Source organism: Apodemus sylvaticus, chromosome 6 (genome assembly GCF_947179515.1).
Source record: "Apodemus sylvaticus chromosome 6, mApoSyl1.1, whole genome shotgun sequence".
NCBI lineage: Eukaryota > Metazoa > Chordata > Mammalia > Rodentia > Muridae > Apodemus > Apodemus sylvaticus.
Genome location: NC_067477.1, coordinates 3,395,637 through 3,414,521, shown reverse-complemented (window position 1 = coordinate 3,414,521; position 18,885 = coordinate 3,395,637). Strand labels below are relative to the sequence as shown.

Here is an 18,885-nt window from a genome sequence, read left to right as displayed (position 1 = left end):
GCAGTGGATGTCATGGTGATAGTGACACCAGCAGTCCTCCTCTTCCCTGGTGGTCCCTGGGATGTGCAATGCAGGGCTAGGATCAGGGACCAGTGTCACCTTCCTTTTAGGTTGGATCCACATTCTTTCCCTCGATGGTACAATATCTGAACACATGCTCAGTCTGCATGTGACATTCTCTCTCTGGAGTCACCTCATGCTAGAAACATGCTCTGGCCACTCAACCACCCTGCCACTCCTGCCACCTGCTTCCCCTAGCCCATCATTCTTGTTTCTAGAAATGTTCCCTGTTCCTTAAGCATTCACTTTTAGATTATTGTCATTAAATTTGCTGTTCTTTACCCCATGCCATGATTCGCTCGCACGTAGGAGGTAGCCTTAGTTGTTAGCTCGACGGGGCTGAATTACCAACACAACCATATTATTTTGGTTGTGAGAGCATTCTGTGTCAGTCCTCTCCAAAGTTCAAATGCAAAAATAAAGTGTGTTCTGTAGAATGTGGGTTGTCCCACTTTGGAAAGTTCTGTGGACAAGTACAAGCACACGGCATGAAATGCTTGTTCTCGCTTGCCGCACTTCTTCAAACTGCCTCTTCAACATTTCCAGATGTTCCTCGGTCTCTCCAAAGGGCTTTTCTTCTTTGAGACAACACATTTGTCAGATTGGGAGGCCATCAAAATATATTCTGTATTCAGTGGTAGAGACGCTGGTCTGAGGAGTGGTGACAAAGTCCTCACTGAATGTAGACGTTGACATGGGAATGGCCATGGCAAGAATGCCAGTTCCTCAGACCTCTCCCGATCCAAATGTGGGTGCTGACAGATTATGCAGAAATAATCAACCACAGCATTCTCCTCTGGGATGGCTGCAGTATGAGACTGCTCCCCTACAATGACTGTGCACCCCCAAGATTAGCTAATTCATCTCTTTGTCCAGCACTACATTATAAACCTGCTTATTCACCCAGCTCTGTATGATAAAGCGGTTTCCTCACTCAGCTGTATGTACTGAATGCATTGGTTTTCTGGGCTGCTGGTGCATCTCCACCAGAGCTCATGGCCCACTTTACCCTGGCTTTTCTGCACATGTCATTTCTTTATTCCCTACTGCCCCAGTCAAGACAATCCCAAAGTCACAAGGTGGCACTGGCAGAGGGGCTGGACTTGCCACAGGTCACTTTGTCAGTTCTCAGTATAGTCTTGGATCAGAACATTCCCAGCTTGAACCTCTGAAAAGACCTATGTGTGGGGCCTGTCACTGAAGCCTCAGTCTCCCTCTCAGCACTAGAGTATTGCAGGATCATGGGGAGCCTTCCCTGTGCCTTGATGTCCATATCAAAAGGGCTCTTCTTTTGAATGTTGATTTTAATTTAATTGATGCCTTCCATGTATTCATCAAATCTTAGGAGAAATGTGTATCTAAATATAATCTATCTGTGAATCAACCAACCAATCACAGATAGCAACCCATACAAGAAAATTTCCATTTTCAGTAATCTTTAGAATCCCACAGTCTTGAATACTCAGGAATGCAACTTGGTTTGATAGATAGAGAAATATGCCAGTCACCACAGACAATCATGCCCTGTTTGTTTCCCTATAACTGGAACCATCAGAAATGAATTTCTCTCAGTTAAGGCTTACTTAGCATGCTTACACCAGCCTATGTCCACACCACATCCATGAGTCAAATGGGGATAGCTATGACACTGGAAATGTAGAATGATATGTCCACCAAGCAGAAGGTACCTATTGTGTTTTGGGCAATAGCTCCAAGCCAGCTATTTCTACACTCATCTCATTGATCCATGTAGCTATCTCAGGAGATATGTCAAAATTGGAAGAAAGTCACTGGGAGAGTAGACACAGCCTGTATGGACCTATGGAAGTGAATGTGGAAATGCAGGTCAGTGTACTCAGCAGCTAGCCAGTTGAAAAAGTGGCGTTATCTTGGCTTCTCAGGAGAGTTTGTTAATATTATCCTACCCTAGTAGGAATGTTCATTGGGATCATCCATCTCTCTTAGTAGGACTCCTTAGCATGGTTCCCACCTCATAAGTGCATTATTTGAAGTCGTCTGCCATATTGAGGTGGTAATGCTCATGTAAGAAATTTCATTCTGTCACTCAGATAGCTCAAACAAAGGACTTGTGACTTGACCATGACCAGAGGTCATGGAAAGCACATGAATCATCAGAGGCTTGTCTCTGAATGGAATCCCAGCTCCTTCATCTCCACAACTTTTTATTCTTAAGTTTCCTTGCTTCCAAGCTTCCAATGGCCCAATAACCACACTCCAAGGCTACGGGTTCCAAGTCAAGAGAACAGTCATACCATAGCGTGGATATCAGAGGTACTATGGCAAGTCAAAAACCAGGCTAGGCACCATGTTTGTTCATCCCTGCCAAGAAGGCTTGTTCTTGCTTGCTCCTCAAAGCTCTTTCACCCCCTTCCATTAACCCAGTTTCAAAGGTTATTTCATGCTACTTCTGGTCAAGATATATTCAAAGGCTTCACTCCTGACACTATTTTTATGTGTCATTTAGCTTTTTCTTACTATAAGAAAATGCCCAAGATAATTATGTCACAAATATAAAATGTTTGCTTTGGCCCATAGTTTTAAGATTCCAGTCCATGATTGGGTGGACCAGTTTCTCTTAGGCCTTTGATATTGGCAGATGGAAATGACAGGAACAGGTGACAGAGAAAACTGCTCACTTCATGACAAGAATAAAAGGTAGTGAAGAAAAGGAGCTGGGATTCTCTTCAGAGACAGGCCTCTGATGAGTCATGGACTTTCCATAAGGACTCAACTCCTAAAAGTCCATATAGCTCATTAGTGCCACCCTGGGGACCAAATCTTTATCATTTAAGCCTCAGGAGGAATTTCACATCTAAACTATGGCATCATCTTCCTAAGGTGCAATTGTATTATCACTGAATTGCTCCAAAGGCTTCCATTGCCCCCAGTGAATGTGATAAGGTCCAACACTTACAGACATGATATTCAGCCTCTGGGTAGAGTACTGACTCCCACCATTTCCTCTGCTATTGTAGTCTCCTGTATCAGATGTCAGTCCCTTAACACCTCTCCTCAAGATCCTCAGCTGCTGCCGATCCTTCCTCTGACTTAGCACTGACAGAGTTCTCTGTTTCTTTCTAGTCTTGGCTCCTATTTCCCTTGGGGATCTTTCTTATTCTCTAGACCCAGCTGGACACTTCACTTTTATTGCTTAACAGTTTCCCTGTAGCTCTCTCATTTCTTAACACCTTCTAACTGAGATCTTAGTTAATTGCGAGCATGTGTTTAAGCTGTTCTACAAACTGTAAATCAGGAACTGTGGCTGTTCTCATGCTGTAGGTGACTGGTACAGAATGCAAGGGTAGGTTTTATATATGTTATGGAAATGACATCAGCCAATAGGCAACCTTTGTTGGATAACTTTCTGCATTCACCAAACACAGCTTCCTGGAGGTTCACCCAAGTTATAGTTCACACTAACCATTCTTTCATCGTTTTTTTATAGTTCTCCATGAGGTAGATATAGCACTAAGGGCTTATTAACTCTTCACTCACCAGTGGCCATCTGGGGTGTTTCCCAGAAGGGCTTTTATTATAAACAGTATTTTTATGCTTTGTGGGTTATTATAAATAGTATAAAATGTTCATATACATAAACATGCACATATGTGCATGTGTGCACACACACATTCACATACACATACACACACATACACACACTTTCCTTTTTTTGGGATAAAGGACAGCGACTATGTTGTTGGGTCACATAGTAAATACGTATTCATTTTATATTCCCACCAGAAAAATTAAAGTGATCCAGTTTTTCCACATCCTTCTCAGAACTCAGCACTGTTCCCGTTACTTATCTTAGCTGTTCTGGTGGGTGTGGAGCGATATCTCATTGTGGATCTAATTTGCATATCCCCGATGGCCAATAGTGCTGAGAATCTTTTCATGTGCTTAGTCTCCATCTGTGGAGATTCAGCACTGAAATGTCTCCTCATGTCTCTTGCCCATTTCATAATTGGTTTGTTTTCAGTGTTTGGCTTGAGAGTTTTGTCTCCACTCCAGGCCTTAGTGCATGTGGTTTCTCTCCCACTTGGCTCTCATCATTTTACTCCCTCAATAGAGCTCTTGGCAGAGCAAAGGGTTCTCATTTTGAGAAAATCCAATTGATCAGGTTTTGTTTTTATGGGCGTTCAGTGCAATTCCAAGAGCTTTGACTTAGTCTTAGGTTCTGAAAGTGATCTCTTTTTCTTCCTAGAAAGTACATAGTTTTAAACTTACATCTAGAAAGTACATAGTTTCCTTACTTCCACAGTAAACTTACTTCCTAGAAAGTGCATAGTTTTAAACTTACATCTATGCCATTTTATTATGAATCCATTTTATTTGCACATACAGTGGAAGTGAATCTCCAGTCTTGTCTGTGAATGCCCAATCACTCCAGTATGGCTGTAGAAGGGGCCACTTTTTATGGAGTCATTTTTGATTTTTTTGTCAAAAATTACTTAGACATGTTTGTATGAGTCTGAGTCTATCTCTGTGTTTCCCAGTCTGTTTTGTTGATTTTGTTGTCTATTCCTCCACTAAACAGAGTTTGTATTATTATACCAATATAATTAGATTTGTGATGCCCTATAGTGACTTATCTGGCTATATTCCTTTTTCCCTTCTGATTTAAAGCTACTCTTGTTAATTTGTTATTCCATATAAACATTTTTATCTACAAAAATGTTGGAGCATTAGGTCCATGGCCATGACACACTTTCTACCTTTCAGATTTCTTTTAAATAAAATGTTTTGCTAGCTTTAAACACAATTATTTAATTTTCCAGTGACATGCATTGAAGGTTAGTTAGATAGATAAGGAAAGTAGAAAAAAAAAAACCTGCGAATCTTGTTCCCAGAAGACATTGCAACAAAAATGGCAGGAAGGCATGAGATGGGTATCTAAACAGGACCAGTATGGAAAGGAACAAGGGAACCCAACAGCCCCATAAAATACCCAAGCCAGCACTATGGAACTCTCAGCCTCAAGGCCTCTTCTATCCTGAAGGAATAAAGCAGTTAACTTTCATTTTTCTCACAGCTTTGTCTTCAACCTTTCCTAGATGTTCAATTTCTTGTTCCAAGAGAATGAGCTCAGTAATCTCCTTAGACAACTAACACACCTGATACAACATGTATTTATTGCTTTTACTTTCAATGTCTCTTGATATTACTTATACATAGGTTTTTATTTTTCCAGGATCCTTGTGATTTCCAAGTCGATAAGTATGTCCTATATGATCATGTATGTGTGTGTGTGTGTCTATAAAATTATGTCCTATAGAGTTATGTGTATATCCATATATATGTATGTATGTGTATATGTATATTTGAGCATGTCGCATGGAAACGTGTTAAAGTTCATACTGTTTCACTGAGTCTTTCCAGAACCAGGGGCCACTCCTCCTTTCTTCTTGTATCTCATTTGATGTGTGGATTATGTTTTGGGTATTCCAGTTTTCTAGGTTAATAACCACTTATTAGTGAGTGCATACCATGATTCACCTTTTGAGTCTGGGTTACCTCACTTAGTATGATGTTCTCTAGCTCCATCCATTTGCCTTAGAATTTCATGAATTCATTGTTTCTAATGGCTGAATAGTACTCCATTGTGTAGATATACCACATTTTTTGCATCCACTCTTCTATTGAGGATTACCTGGGTTCATTCCAGCATCTGGCAATTATAAATAGGGCTGCTATGAACATAGTAGAGCATGTATCCTTATTACATGGTGGGGAATCCTCTGGATATATGCCCAGGAGTGGTATAGCAGGATCTTCTGGAAGTGAGGTGCCCAGTTTTCGGAGGAACCGCCAGACTGATTTCCAGAGTGGTTGTACCAATTTGCAACCCCACCAGCAGTGGAGGAGTGTTCCTCTTTCTCCACACCCTCTCCAACACCTGCTGTCTCCTGAATTTTTAATCTTAGCCATTCTGACTGGTGTAAGATGAAATCTTAGGGTTGTTTTGATTTGCATTTCCCTAATGACTAATGAAGTTGAGCATTTTTTAAGATGCTTCTCCGCCATCCGAAGTTCTTCAGGTGAGAATTCTTTGTTTAACTCTGTACCCCATTTTTTAATAGGGTTGTTCAGTTTTCTGGAGTCTAACTTCTTGAGTTCTTTATATATATTGGATATTAGCCCTCTATCTGATGTAGGATTGGTGAAGATCTTTTCCCAATTTGTTGGTTGCCGATCTGTCCTCTTGATGGTGTCCTTTGCCTTACAGAAACTCTGTAACCTTATGAGGTCCCATTTGTCAATTCTTGCTCTTAGAGCATACGCTATTGGTGTTCTGTTCAGAAACTTTCTCCCTGTACCGATGTCCTCAAGGGTCTTCCCCAGTTTCTTTTCTATTAGCTTCAGAGTGTCTGGCTTTATGTGGAGGTCCTTGATCCATTTGGATTTGAGCTTAGTACAAGGAGACAAGGATGGATCAATTCGCATTCTTCTGCATGCTGACCTCCAGTTGAACCAGCACCATTTGTTGAAAAGGCTATCTTTTTTCCATTGGATGTTTTCAGCCTCTTTGTCGAGGATCAAGTGGCCATAGGTGTGTGGGTTCATTTCTGGATCTTCAATCCTGTTCCATTGATCCTCCTGCCTGTCACTGTACCAATACCATGCAGTTTTTAACACTATTGCTTTGTAGTATTGCTTGAGGTCAGGGAGACTGATTCCCCCAGATTTTCTTTTGTTGCTGAGAATAGTTTTAGCTATCCTGGGTTTTTTGTTGTTCCAGATGAATTTGATAATTGCTCTTTCTAACTCTGTGAAGAATTGAGTTGGGATTTTGATGGGTATTGCATTGAATCTGTATATTGCTTTTGGCAAAATGGACATTTTAACTATATTGATTCTACCGATCCACGGGCATGGGAGGTTTTCCCATTTTTTGAGGTCTTCTTCCATTTCCTTCTTCAGAGTCTTGAAGTTCTTGTCATACAGATCTTTCACATGTTTGGTAAGAGTCACCCCAAGATACTTTATACTGTTTGTGGCTCTTGTGAAGGGGGTCATTTCCCTAATTTCTTTCTCAGCCTGCTTATCCTTTGAAAAACTCAAAGAACAAAACCACATGGTCATTTCATTGGATGCTGAAAAAGCATTTGACAAAATTCAGCATCCTTTCATGCTTAAAATCTTGGAGAAAACAGGAATTCAAGGTCCATACCTAAACATAGTAAAAGTAATATACAGCAAACCAGTAGCCAGTATCAAACTAAATGGAGAGAAACTTGAAGCAATCCCACTGAAATCAGGGACCAGACAAGGCTGCCCCCTTTCTCCTTATCTTTTCAATATTGTACTTGAGGTACTAGCTCGGGCAATTCGACAACATAAGGAGGTCAAAGGGATACAAATTGGAAAGGACGAAGTCAAACTATCATTATTTGCAGACGACATGATAGTCTACCTAAGTGACCCAAAAAACTCCACTAGAGAGCTCCTACAGCTGATAAACAACTTCAGCAAAGTGGCAGGTTATAAAATCAACTCAAGCAAATCAGTTTATTATTTTATTATTAGTTTTATTATTAATAAAAATAATAAGCCTCTGCTTTCACTGTAATAGATGTGGATAACATGCAATTTTCTGTGGACCCTTTCCTGTTACCATCTACAAAGAGAGCTGGATCCTGCAGTGCTACTTGTGTAATTCTTAAGTGGACACAGTGCCAAACTACCCACTGAGTGCTTACCTTTGTACTAATAGGTTAGTGCTGCCCTCAGAGGGTCTATGCTCACAGTGGGAAGTAGCTTATGCAGGGACTCACAACTGGTCAAAGTACGGAGAGTAAATGTTGAGTATTGGGCCCCTGCGTGCGACATTTATAGAATCCCTTCCAAGGCTGAGAGAACATCACAGAAAGGGTAGAGAAAATAAAAGAGCCAGAAGTTGCAGATGAGAGCTGGGAACAGTGTCTTCTGCACATTATTAAGTGCCTGTCACTTTGCTCATATCGTCACTGATACTTCTTTCCTACATTCATGATGGAGATTGATCTATAGGTGTCTTTTTATTTTCATTTATTCATTTCACATCACTGATGCCCCCACTCCTAGTTACCCCCCCCCAATTCTTTCCCCCAACCTCTTCTCCCTCTCTACTATGAGAGGGTGGAACCTCCTCCCATATCCCTAGCCCCAGCACATCAAGTCTCTGTGGGGCTAGGTACTTCCTCTCCCACTGAGGCCAGACAAGGAAGCCTAGCTAGAAGAACATATCCTACATATAGGCAACAGCTTTTGGAATATACCATGCTCTAGTTGTTTGGGACCCAGATGAAGACCAAACTGCACATCTGCTGCATATGTGTGGGGAGGCATAAGTCCAGCCTCTGTATGTTCTTTGGCTGGTGATTCAGTCTCTGAGAGCCCCAATGGTCCAGGTTAGTTGACTCTGTTTGCCTTTGTGTGGAGTTCCTATCCCCTTTGGGAGTCGGGGATGCCTTAATACTTCTCCCAACTCTTCCATAAGAATGCAAAAGCTCCATCCACTCTTTGGCTTTTGGTCTCTGTATCCATTTGAGTCAGCTGCTGTGTGGAGCCTTTCAGAGGACAGTCATGTTAGACTTATGTCTATAAGCATAACAGAGTATCATTAATAGTGTCAGGGATTGATATTTGTCCATGGATGGGGCTCTAGTTGGGCTGGTAATAGCTTGGCCATTCCCTCAGTCTCTGCTCTATTTCCCCTCCCTGCATTTCTTATAAATAGGATAAATTTTGGGTTGAAAGTTTTGTAGGTAGGTTGGTGTCCCTATAACTATATTGGGCTTCCTACCTGGCTATAGGAGGTAGCTTCTTCAAGTTCCACATCCCCAGTGCTGTGAGTCACAGCTAAGGTCATACCTATTGATTCTTGGGTGCCTTCCCTCTCCCAGGTCTCTGGTACATCCTTGAGATACCTCCCACCTCCCCAACCCTGCCAGGTGCAGACTTCCATTCATTCTCATGGCCATACAGCCATCCCTCCTGCCCTTCTTGTGGCATTTTATTCTCTCTTCTAAGTGAGATTCAAGCATCCTCACTTGTACCTTCCTTCTTGTTAAGCTTCTTTGGGTCTCTGTAGTGTAGCATGGGTATTCTTTATTTTATGGTTAATACCCAGTTACAAGTGAGTACATACCATGCATGTCCTTTAGGGTCTTGGTTACTTTCAATTGCCTTTGTTACCAGAGTAACATTAGTCATGGAGTGAGTTGGGAACTGTTTCTTCCTCTTATATTTTCTGGGATAAGTCATTACATAATTCATGATAATTCTTTAAGCATTTTATAAAGTTTATAGTGATATCATTTGGGCCTATATATTTATTTGAAGGAAGGATTTTTAATTCTGAATTTAAATTTTCCAATAATTACATATCTAATCAAATGATTCATTTCAAAATGGATGAATTGTGGCTATTTGTGTTTCTGAGGAATTAGCCCATTTCATTAATACTAAGTTCATCCTTATGGAGCTGTTTATTTCTTCTTCCTTCTCCTCCTCTCCTCTTCCTCCTCTTCTTTTCCTTCTCCTCCTCTCTTCCTCCTCTTTTCCTTCTCCTCCTCTCCTCCTCTCCTCCTCTCCTCCTCCTCCTCCTTCTCCTCCTCTTCTTCTTCCTTGATTCTGCAATATCTAGTATCTCTCACTTCATTGATAATATGAGCAACCTGCAATCTCTTTTTTGCTTTTATTCCTTGGTCTTGTTAGAAGTCACAGATTTCCCTTTTTCTTTAATTTAAAATTTATTAACTTTGTCTCCTTTACTGTTGCTCTGAGTATATTTTATTGTTCTTTATGTCAGTCTTAACTTGGGATTTAGGTTACTGATCAGAGAACTTTTTGCTTCAATGTAAACATTTATGCTACAAATTCTACTCCTTGAATTGGATGAACTGTGTACCATAAATGTGGGCCAGTGGACCATGAAAAAAGCCTGGTTCTCAGTTGATCGAAAGGCTTGAAGCCCTGGAGACCCTGAAGGGATGGTAGGAGCTTTGCCTGCTCCTGGCCCCAGGCCCCTGTCATGTAGTTGCAGCACCCCTGCCCTCCACACACATAGATTTGTCTCCATTAGTGACATAAGGGCAATGGCCCAAGCCCTTCCAAGTATACATGAGGCATCCCTAACCTCTTAGACCAAAACAATAGGAGAAGAGACATGACCTGTGGTCACGTAGACTCAAGACAGAGTTCTGCATGCTAATGAGATACCTAGAGGCTCAGAGGGTATGGCCAATAAGTTTTCCTTCCCAGACATTCCTCCCTGCAAAAGGTATTTAATCTCAGAACCACCCGAGAAGTGGAGTATGGTTTTACACATACACTTTCTGCCCTGATAATAAATGGTTTGGAACCACAGACTGTCTCTTTTCACCACTGTGGGGAACTATGAAAAAGGCCCTCGCCTGCAGAGCTGCAGTTTAGTCTCCTTTAGAAGGCCTCTCTGCACTCCCAGCTACAATGGCCACCAAGTCTGCTGCTATCAAGCCAAGGACAATTTCTGTGGGACCAATGGAGTCCCCTGCCCCCCACCAGCCTCAGGCTAGCCACAGCCTGTGCCCCCACTCCATCTTCAACTCTTCTGAGACTCCTAGTGGTGCCTGGATGTCCAAGAGTCTGTGATCCCCATGGCCCTGGCCTTGTCTCAGGCCCAGGGACTCCAGAGTGGCTCCAGCTTTCCCACATCTCAGACTCTGCTTTCCCACCTGTGACTGCCCGCAGTTACATCTAACGGGTTACCTGGAAGGGAAGCTGAGGATGTATGGGAAGGCGGCAAAAAAGAGACAGAGACCAAGATAACACCTGCTATTCAAGGTCTCAAAATTTAATGAAGAACTCCCAATATATATATATAGGCAGGGGAGAAAGTCTGGAAGTTTCTCAGCAGAATCAGTTCAGTTGCTCCACAGGTGGCTAGTGTTTCTCAGGAAATTGCAGGTCCTTGAAGAATAGGCTTCACCTTTGAGCACTCCACCCTAGGTGGAGGGGATTATGGCTGACACAGGAGTTCCCACTCAAAGGCTGAGAAGAACTTCACATATGGTCGAGATCAAGTTCCTACCAGGTGGCATGGCACCTCAATAAGGTTCTCTACACCCACCTCTGAGCAGTGCCTTGGCGCTTGCTTCCCTATGGCCCATCACCTGTCTGGTGCTGTGTGAGATAAGAGCAGTCAAAGTCAAGTGGCCATGCCCAGTAGCAGACTTGGGCCCACCATTCCTACACATAGACATGGATATGCCTTTACATTTTCATTTTTATTCAGGTCAATTCATTTCTCCCCTCAGATTGTCATTGATTTATGGGCTACATATATATATATGTGTGTGTGTGTGTTTCTGTGTGTGTGTAGTGTATGTGTATATATGTATATATATGTATATACATATATCTATACATATATGCATATATACCCATATACATATATATGTATGCATGTATATATGTATGTATGTATAATATCCAAGTCTGGGATTTCCCCAGCGTCTTTCTGCTACTGACTTCTAGCGTGTTTTCACGGCACACTAAATGTGGCTCTAACACAATGATTCTGTAGTTCACCTTTTGCCAGACTGGTTCCATGGCTCAGGATATGGTTTGCTGCCCTTGTTGGGTAGAGTGATCCAAGAGTGTTCATCAACTGCACTGTTGGCTGCTTTAGAACTGCTTGTTTTCTGTTTAGTTGTCTGTGGAAGGAAAAGACTAGCTATGAATGTCATTCTGAAACCTGCTTCTGATATTGTAGATTGGTCTGTTTCTCCCTTATAGATATGTTTGCCTTGCACACTCTGCTTGTATATTGTCCGGCCCCCAGTTATTAGAATTGGATTGGTGTGTCTTCTGTACATTAGTTCATCTACCATTATGCATGTCCCTGTCCTGTCTCTGGTAATCTCTACTCTGCAGGCTCATTCACATGATGTTAATACGGCCAGGCTGCTGCCCTTTAACACTTACATGGTCTCCTGTTTATCCACGTGCCTAATTTCATTCTTTCTATATGATTTTCTTAGAAATTTTACATGGGTATTATAAAGTTGAGTATTTAAGTATTTTCTCATTGTTGTATTTTAACACTCTGACATTGAATATAATGATGACGTTTTAAGGCTGTTACAATGTTGCATTTTTTTTTCTCCTCCTCTTCCTTTTTCCAGTGCTGAGTAAGCCCAGGGCCTCACACACAGGTTGAGAAGGCGTGGTAGTGCTGAGCTTCACTCCCAGCTGCTTTCTCTTCTTTTTATGAATCTGTTTTCTTTGCTTTCCTTGGGTTACATTTTATCTGTAGTGCTTCAGAGTATATGTCTTCAATGCCTAGCTACTTGAGATACTGTGTTGCATGTACATAACTCACAGCAGCTTCTTGGCCTCTTCCTTTACCAGAGTTTATGACTCTTGGCCTACCCACTCACTGATAACATAATTACCTAGCATTTCCTTTCCTCACCCTTAGGAGAATGTGAATGTTCTGAGGTGTGATTCCATTTTCAAACATAGAAGAAGCAGTGCTAAGTGAGCTGTCCAAGTTCCCTGTCTTTTCCTGCTGCTGTTTCCTTCTTCCAGCACTTCCTTCCTATTCTGAGCAGTTACATGGTGGTTCTTTTAGAGTGGGTCTTCTGTAGTAGTGACAATTCATTTTGTTCCATTTGAGAGTGTTTTATTTACCCTCAGTCGAGAGGGCTCTCCCTGCTGCCCAAGGCATGTTTCCCTTCATCAGAATCAGTTCTTCTTGCCTGGCTGATGGATTTAGAAGCTAGGGCGAGTCTTCTCTTCTTTCAACACCTGAGATTGAGCTGCTTCCTTGTGGCTTAACTTCTGATGGTGAATCCTGTCACTGGGATGACCTTTCCCATGTAGGTAAGGAATCATTTGGAGCAGCATCAAGACTTTTTTTTTTATAAGTTTTTCAGAAATTTAACTATCATGAGTGTCTTAGTTGGGGATTTACTGATGTGAACAGACACCATGACCAAGGCAAGTCTTATAAAGAACAGCATTTAATTGGGGCTGGCTTACAGGTTCAGAGGTTCAGTCCATTATCATCAAGGTGGGAACATGGCAGCATCCAGGTAGGCATGGTACAGGAGGAGCTGAGAATTCTATATCTTCATCTAAAGGCTGTTAACAGAATACTGGCTTCTAGAAAGTTAGGAGTAGGGTCTCAAAGCCCATGCCCACAGTGACACACCTACTGTGGCAGGGCCAAGCCTCCTAATGGTGCCGCTCCCTGGTCCAAGCTTATACAAATGATCACAATTTGTCTTGGAAGAGGTGGGATCTGCTCTGCATGGGGTGTGCTCAGGTTCCTCAAAAAAATTAAATAAGAAATTTCTAGTTTTTAGGTTTCATCTCATCACACACACACACAATTTATTTTATTTTATTCATATGTATGTATGCCTGTAGAGCCAAGATGAGGCATTGGTTTTGGATCCCCTGGAGATGGAGTTAGAGACAGTAGTTAGCCATCAGATGTGGGTTCTGAGAACTGAACTCTGGTCTTCTGGAGAAGCAGCAAATGCTCTTAAACACTTAGCCATCCCTCCAGCCCCAGCTTCCTTAATTGTTAAGTCTATGTCTCTTGCCTAAATGGAGACAGTTTTAGCCCTCACTTTTGTAAGTGTCTTTTCTATCCTGCTGCATTTCTCCTCTCCTCAAGTCTCCTGTGGCACTGATGATAAAGATTTGGTTATGGCCCCAGAGACTCCGGGGCTCTTGTTGCTGTTGGCTCAGTATTGTTGAGACTGGGTGATACCTATTGCTCCATCTTGAAGGTCACCAACTCTTCTTCCCTTTCATTCAGGAAGCATACCCGCAGAACTATTCGCTTGTTGTTGGCTTTGATTGTGATCCTATCCATTCCTATCATTTTTATATCACCTCCATGTTTTCTGAGACTCTCCACTTCCTCCTTTACTTCACACGGGGCTTCACAGTTGCTAACTGAAGCCATGGCTTCTTTAAATCTTCATCTGACTGTTGCCACATGTGCCATCCTACTGCTGGTGTCCCTTCACTCTGCTTGGGATATTGGTGAGATCAATGGCGTCCCACAAAAATCTGTGCCATTTCATATGAGAGCCTAGGTTCTATTTGAACTTTGTGTTCTAACCAGCTTTAACCAGTGCGGTTCTGTGAGATAGGCAGCACAATCCTTGCAGCAAACAGTTACCGGAGGAGGTTCAAATCCCTCTGAATTCTCCTGCATTTGAGGGTGGGGAGGTGTGGGGGTTCTAGCCACCAGTTCTACCATATATGTATCATGGGTGGATGCAGGATGAGCTGAGTGGTGGTATGGAGACACTTCATCATAGTGTAGGCAGAAGTAACCCTAGGGTTCCCAGCCAGGAAGGCGGGTTGAGAGACTGAACTTTCTTGTAGAGCCCATCAGTGTCTGATACTCTTTGGTCTTTATGGAAGGAGAGAAGTGGTTGTATCTGGAGCTTTTTGGCCTGCACCCAGGGCATTTATGGGTTGGCCTCTTTAGCTTCATATCTGGGCGTGAAGCTTTGCTGAAGGCTCCTTCTTCACTTGTTCTCTCCACTCTTGGATCTCCATATCTATGGTTGCTAGAAGTTGTCAGTGAATGAAAAGGAGACATTTAATCTTCCACTTCCCTGCACATGGTCCCATCTTCATGCCGATAGGACCTCTCTTCCAGGGTACTTTGTTCTTTGGTAGTTCAGAGTGATGTTCAGTCCAGTTTCTTTCTAACACATGAATACTTACTTTCTCCTCAAATGAAAGCTTAGAAGTCTGGGCTGGGGTCCAGACGATCCCTTTCAGACTGCCTGTGCAGCTGACTGCACACTGGCCTTCATGCTCCTGAAACCCTGCCACAGCACTCAGCCCATGCAGCACTCTGTTCAAGTAATGTGCTCTTTAGATCTAAAACACTACTTATGTGTGTGTGTGCTTGTGAGTGTGTGCATGGACTATGTGTCTGTATGTGTAGTTGTACATGTTGTGTGTGTGTGTGTGTGTGTGTGTGTGTGTGTGTGTGCATAGGAAGCCAGAAAACAACTCAGGAGCAACCTGTCCTGTTTTTAAAAATGGAGTCTGTCATTGGCCTGAAACCTGACTGCTAGACTCTCCACTGAGCCCCAAGAGTCCCTGTTTCTACCTCCTTAATTCTGGGGTTCCAAGCATGTGCTCTCATGCCAAGCTTTTCAAATGTGGGTTCTGTAGATCAAACAGACCCTTGAATATGCAAGCTGTGCACTTTACCAATAGAGTCATCTCCCCAGCCCCCAGAAGATGCCATTTTTAATGACATTTTTTTCATGCAAAGTTCCTTTATGCTCTCAAGTATCTGTTGCCTGATAAATATTAATAGTAAGACTGTCCTTGGGGAAGAGTATGTTTAAAATATGCTTATTTTCTAAACCAAAAAATGCTAGCTGTTGGGTTAACATTGCAAAGTGCTTTTCATTGAGAATGCTCCTGAGAATGGACGGGGGTAGGGGGTAGGGGGATGGGAGGGTGGGGACTTAGAAGTATGCTGGCCAAGAACCTGTTTTTCTGAGGCCTTCACCACTAAACACTGCAAGCTACATGGACTGGTCTGAATTCCCTGCAGTGACTTATCTTCCACAGAGACATGGTCTGAAGGACCTACGACTGAAGCCAGAGTCCTCCTGGTATTTTCACAATTGGGCTCCTGGGACTTAGGATGTGTCAGTCATTTGATTCTTGCCATCTGTAAGCTTTAACAATTTGTATTTGCATTGAAAATGTTTAAATATGTTCATGAAAACCACTTCTTTATACTTTAAATTTCATCCAGAGCGTATGCTCTAGACTTAATTACTATACTAGACACACATGCACACATGCACACAAATATGCCCACATACACAAATGTGCACATACACCTTCCCATGCATACACATATACACTCATATTCATGACCATCACACATGAACACACATGCATACACAGTCACATGTATGCAAACACATACATACACAGAGCTGTCCTGACTTGAAGGCTTTGTAACTTGTTTTTTGCACAGAGCATAAAAATATACCTCTGTAATTATGTGATGCTTAGTGATTAGATAATTATGGATAATTGCATGGGGTAGCTCTAAGTGTGAAAGCGTTACCGTAAGATCTAAAATGTACAAATTGCATAATAATTATTCTTGGGAGTTATTTGGTAATTCTGAGAATAATTATCATGTGATCCACAGTGCATGTAATTAATGCACAATCGCATGGATTTTTGCCTTCATAACTGCTTCCCCTTGTTATAAAGCTCTTTGTCACAACATTTGAGTGTAAATATAATGTAATTGGCTCTGAGATTAGGAACATTAAATCCACAGTAATTGCTTCACAAGAATGTAACCCTATCCAGCCAAACTCTGGGCTCTCAGGCAGGATGGGTTAGGGAAAACAGTCGTTCCAATGTGGTATGGCAACCAGGTCAGCAGAACGGTGGGTGGGTGTTCTGAGCAAGGTAGTACAGCAAGCATGCTGGGCAACTACATGCACATTGTTGATGGGGCCTCTTTGCTGCCAGAACCTACCCAGGTAGATAGACAAGGTCCATCTTCTGCGTTAGACAAAAGTCTCTCTTGGTTTTCATTTCCTTGGTCTCCCAGCCACAGCCAACACCCATTGCACCTATTTTTAAAGCAACGGAGCGAAGCACTGACTGTCATTTGTGTCCAGACCTTTACGAAAGCTAGAGGAGATCTTACTCAACCTCCCAAGGTCCCCATGACTTTCTGGAAGAACAGGGATCTGTAGGAGTCTAGAGTGAGAATTTAGCCACATTTGCAAATTCATGCCTCTGGTTATGCTCCTTTTTCTCTTTTTCCAGGTTTCTCATGGCAAGATGACTATACCCAGCGTGTGATTGCCCAGGAGCTTGCAAACCTCCCCAAGGCCTACCTATGGCATGGGGAAGCTTTCGGCCCAGCCAGGTACGTGTGGGCATGGCTTGCCTCTTCTTATTCCCAGCCATAGCTATATCACTAAGTTTGGTACTTTTAGCATAGCAAAGCAACCCCCACCATCCGTGTGTAGAATGGATACCCATGAGGAAGAGGATGCTTTGCAAGACATCTCTATACAGTGGAGTAACCCTGCAATGTAGTGCCTTAGGACACTGAGAGGCACACTGTAGGCCATTTCTTACTTGTCCCTGAGACCCCAGAAGAGTCCTGCACCTTCAGAGTCATGCAGAGTCTAGCAACGTGAGGTCAAGAACTCTGGTTTCTTACTAGGAAATTGTGTTAACTACATTGCAATGAGCAGGATTAATTCAGAAAGTTGTGGTCTTTCTCTCCCACAGCACAGCAGCCTATATTGAGCAACAATGTGCTCTGTGCCATATCATTCACCTGCACTTACAACTATAGGGTGATGACCTGGGAGTCCCACTTCCTATAGGTCATAAATTGGGCAACATTGCCCAAAGAGAAACTACTGCAAGAACCAGCCTGGACTGGTGTGCTGTATTCTGAGACCTTTGGGACATTTCACAAAGGCTTAGTTTGCTAGGGTCACTGTTTCCCTAAGAAACAGAATACTATTAAATCTTTGTAACACAGAATATGACTCTCTGCCTTTATGATCATGTGTGTCGAGTGATTCAGAGCCCCCAAGACATCATGGAGGCCATTTCAAATCTAGTGAGATAAACAGTAAAAACTGGTAAAAAGTGGGCACTTGGGTAGGACAGTGAGTCTGTGTGTGGTATGAATGGAGTCTCTGTGCTTCATACAGAGTGGACTAATATTCCTGGGAGCATCCTTTATAAAGAGACTGATGTATATATGTGTGATATATACATGTATGTACATATATATGTGTATATGATGTTTGTATGCATATGTTTTTCATCAAGTTGTAGCTGCATTTAAGAACTTATTTATTATATATTTATAGAAATTAGTATAAAATTATATAAAACAGTTTATGTATTATGCAGATAGTTATATATGTGTAAACATATATATATACATACAATAAATTATAAATATATTTTGACATATGTTAGGTGTTTAGACATCTGTCTTGAATAACTTAATCATGAAGAAAATGCCAGTGACTTTTTTCCCATGTGTCTTGAGGAATGTTTCTGTCTCTGGCTCAGAGATGGCCTGAGGCAGGGTTTTAAGATAAAACAAGAACTTTCTGCTCTCCGGAATTCCTTCCTTCCTCATGAGTGGAAGAGAATGAGACTGGCCATTCATCTCTAAGAGCCAGCTAGAGCTTCTGGGAGGAACTGGTTAGGTGTTCTCCAGACTCTTGTCTATGCTCTGAGCCCTGTCCTGCCAAGGAGAATCAGCTTCTTGGTTCCTGTGTCCTCCTTGGCCTTGTCTTTGCTTTGATCTGACCCCTGGGATATTTCCATTGTACACATAGCAGAGAGAGACCAGACTCTTCTTCCTGGCTCCTTATACAAGGCCCAGACTCCACTGTGTCATAGCCCTTTCTCTATACCCCCCCCCCCCGGGTCCCATGAATTCCCCTCACTTTGACCCTCTGACCTCTCACCTTTGTCTTTATCTGTCTGGGAGATTCCCATTAGATACCGTGGGCCTTTGGGACTCTATGGAGACCCTACAGTCAAGTCATTAGCCGTAACACAGCCTGACCCCGGCTCCCTGTATTTTGCTCCCGGTATCTTGCTCCCCAAACCTGGCTCCCTGCTTTCGGCTCCTTGTTCCCTGCTCCCTGTTCGGTGGTCCACATTTCTTGTTCCTTAGCTCTCAGCTCCCTGCATCCTGCAGGGATCCCTTCACCTCCTTCTTCATGCTCCAAGCCCCCTGCCCCCTGGTCTATTCCTAGCTCCCTG

General features: G+C 42.5%; 1 protein-coding gene across 1 annotated transcript in view; it reads left to right on the top strand.

The window, feature by feature from the left end:
* Positions 1 to 18,885, top strand: part of Ptprn2 (protein tyrosine phosphatase receptor type N2) — a 756,234-nt gene that overhangs the window by 284,041 nt on the left and 453,308 nt on the right. Inside the window, exon 4 of the mRNA XM_052184845.1 lies at positions 16,903 to 17,005. Within this exon, the coding sequence (XP_052040805.1) occupies positions 16,903 to 17,005 (103 nt within the window). The remainder of the gene's footprint in view (positions 1 to 16,902; positions 17,006 to 18,885) is intronic.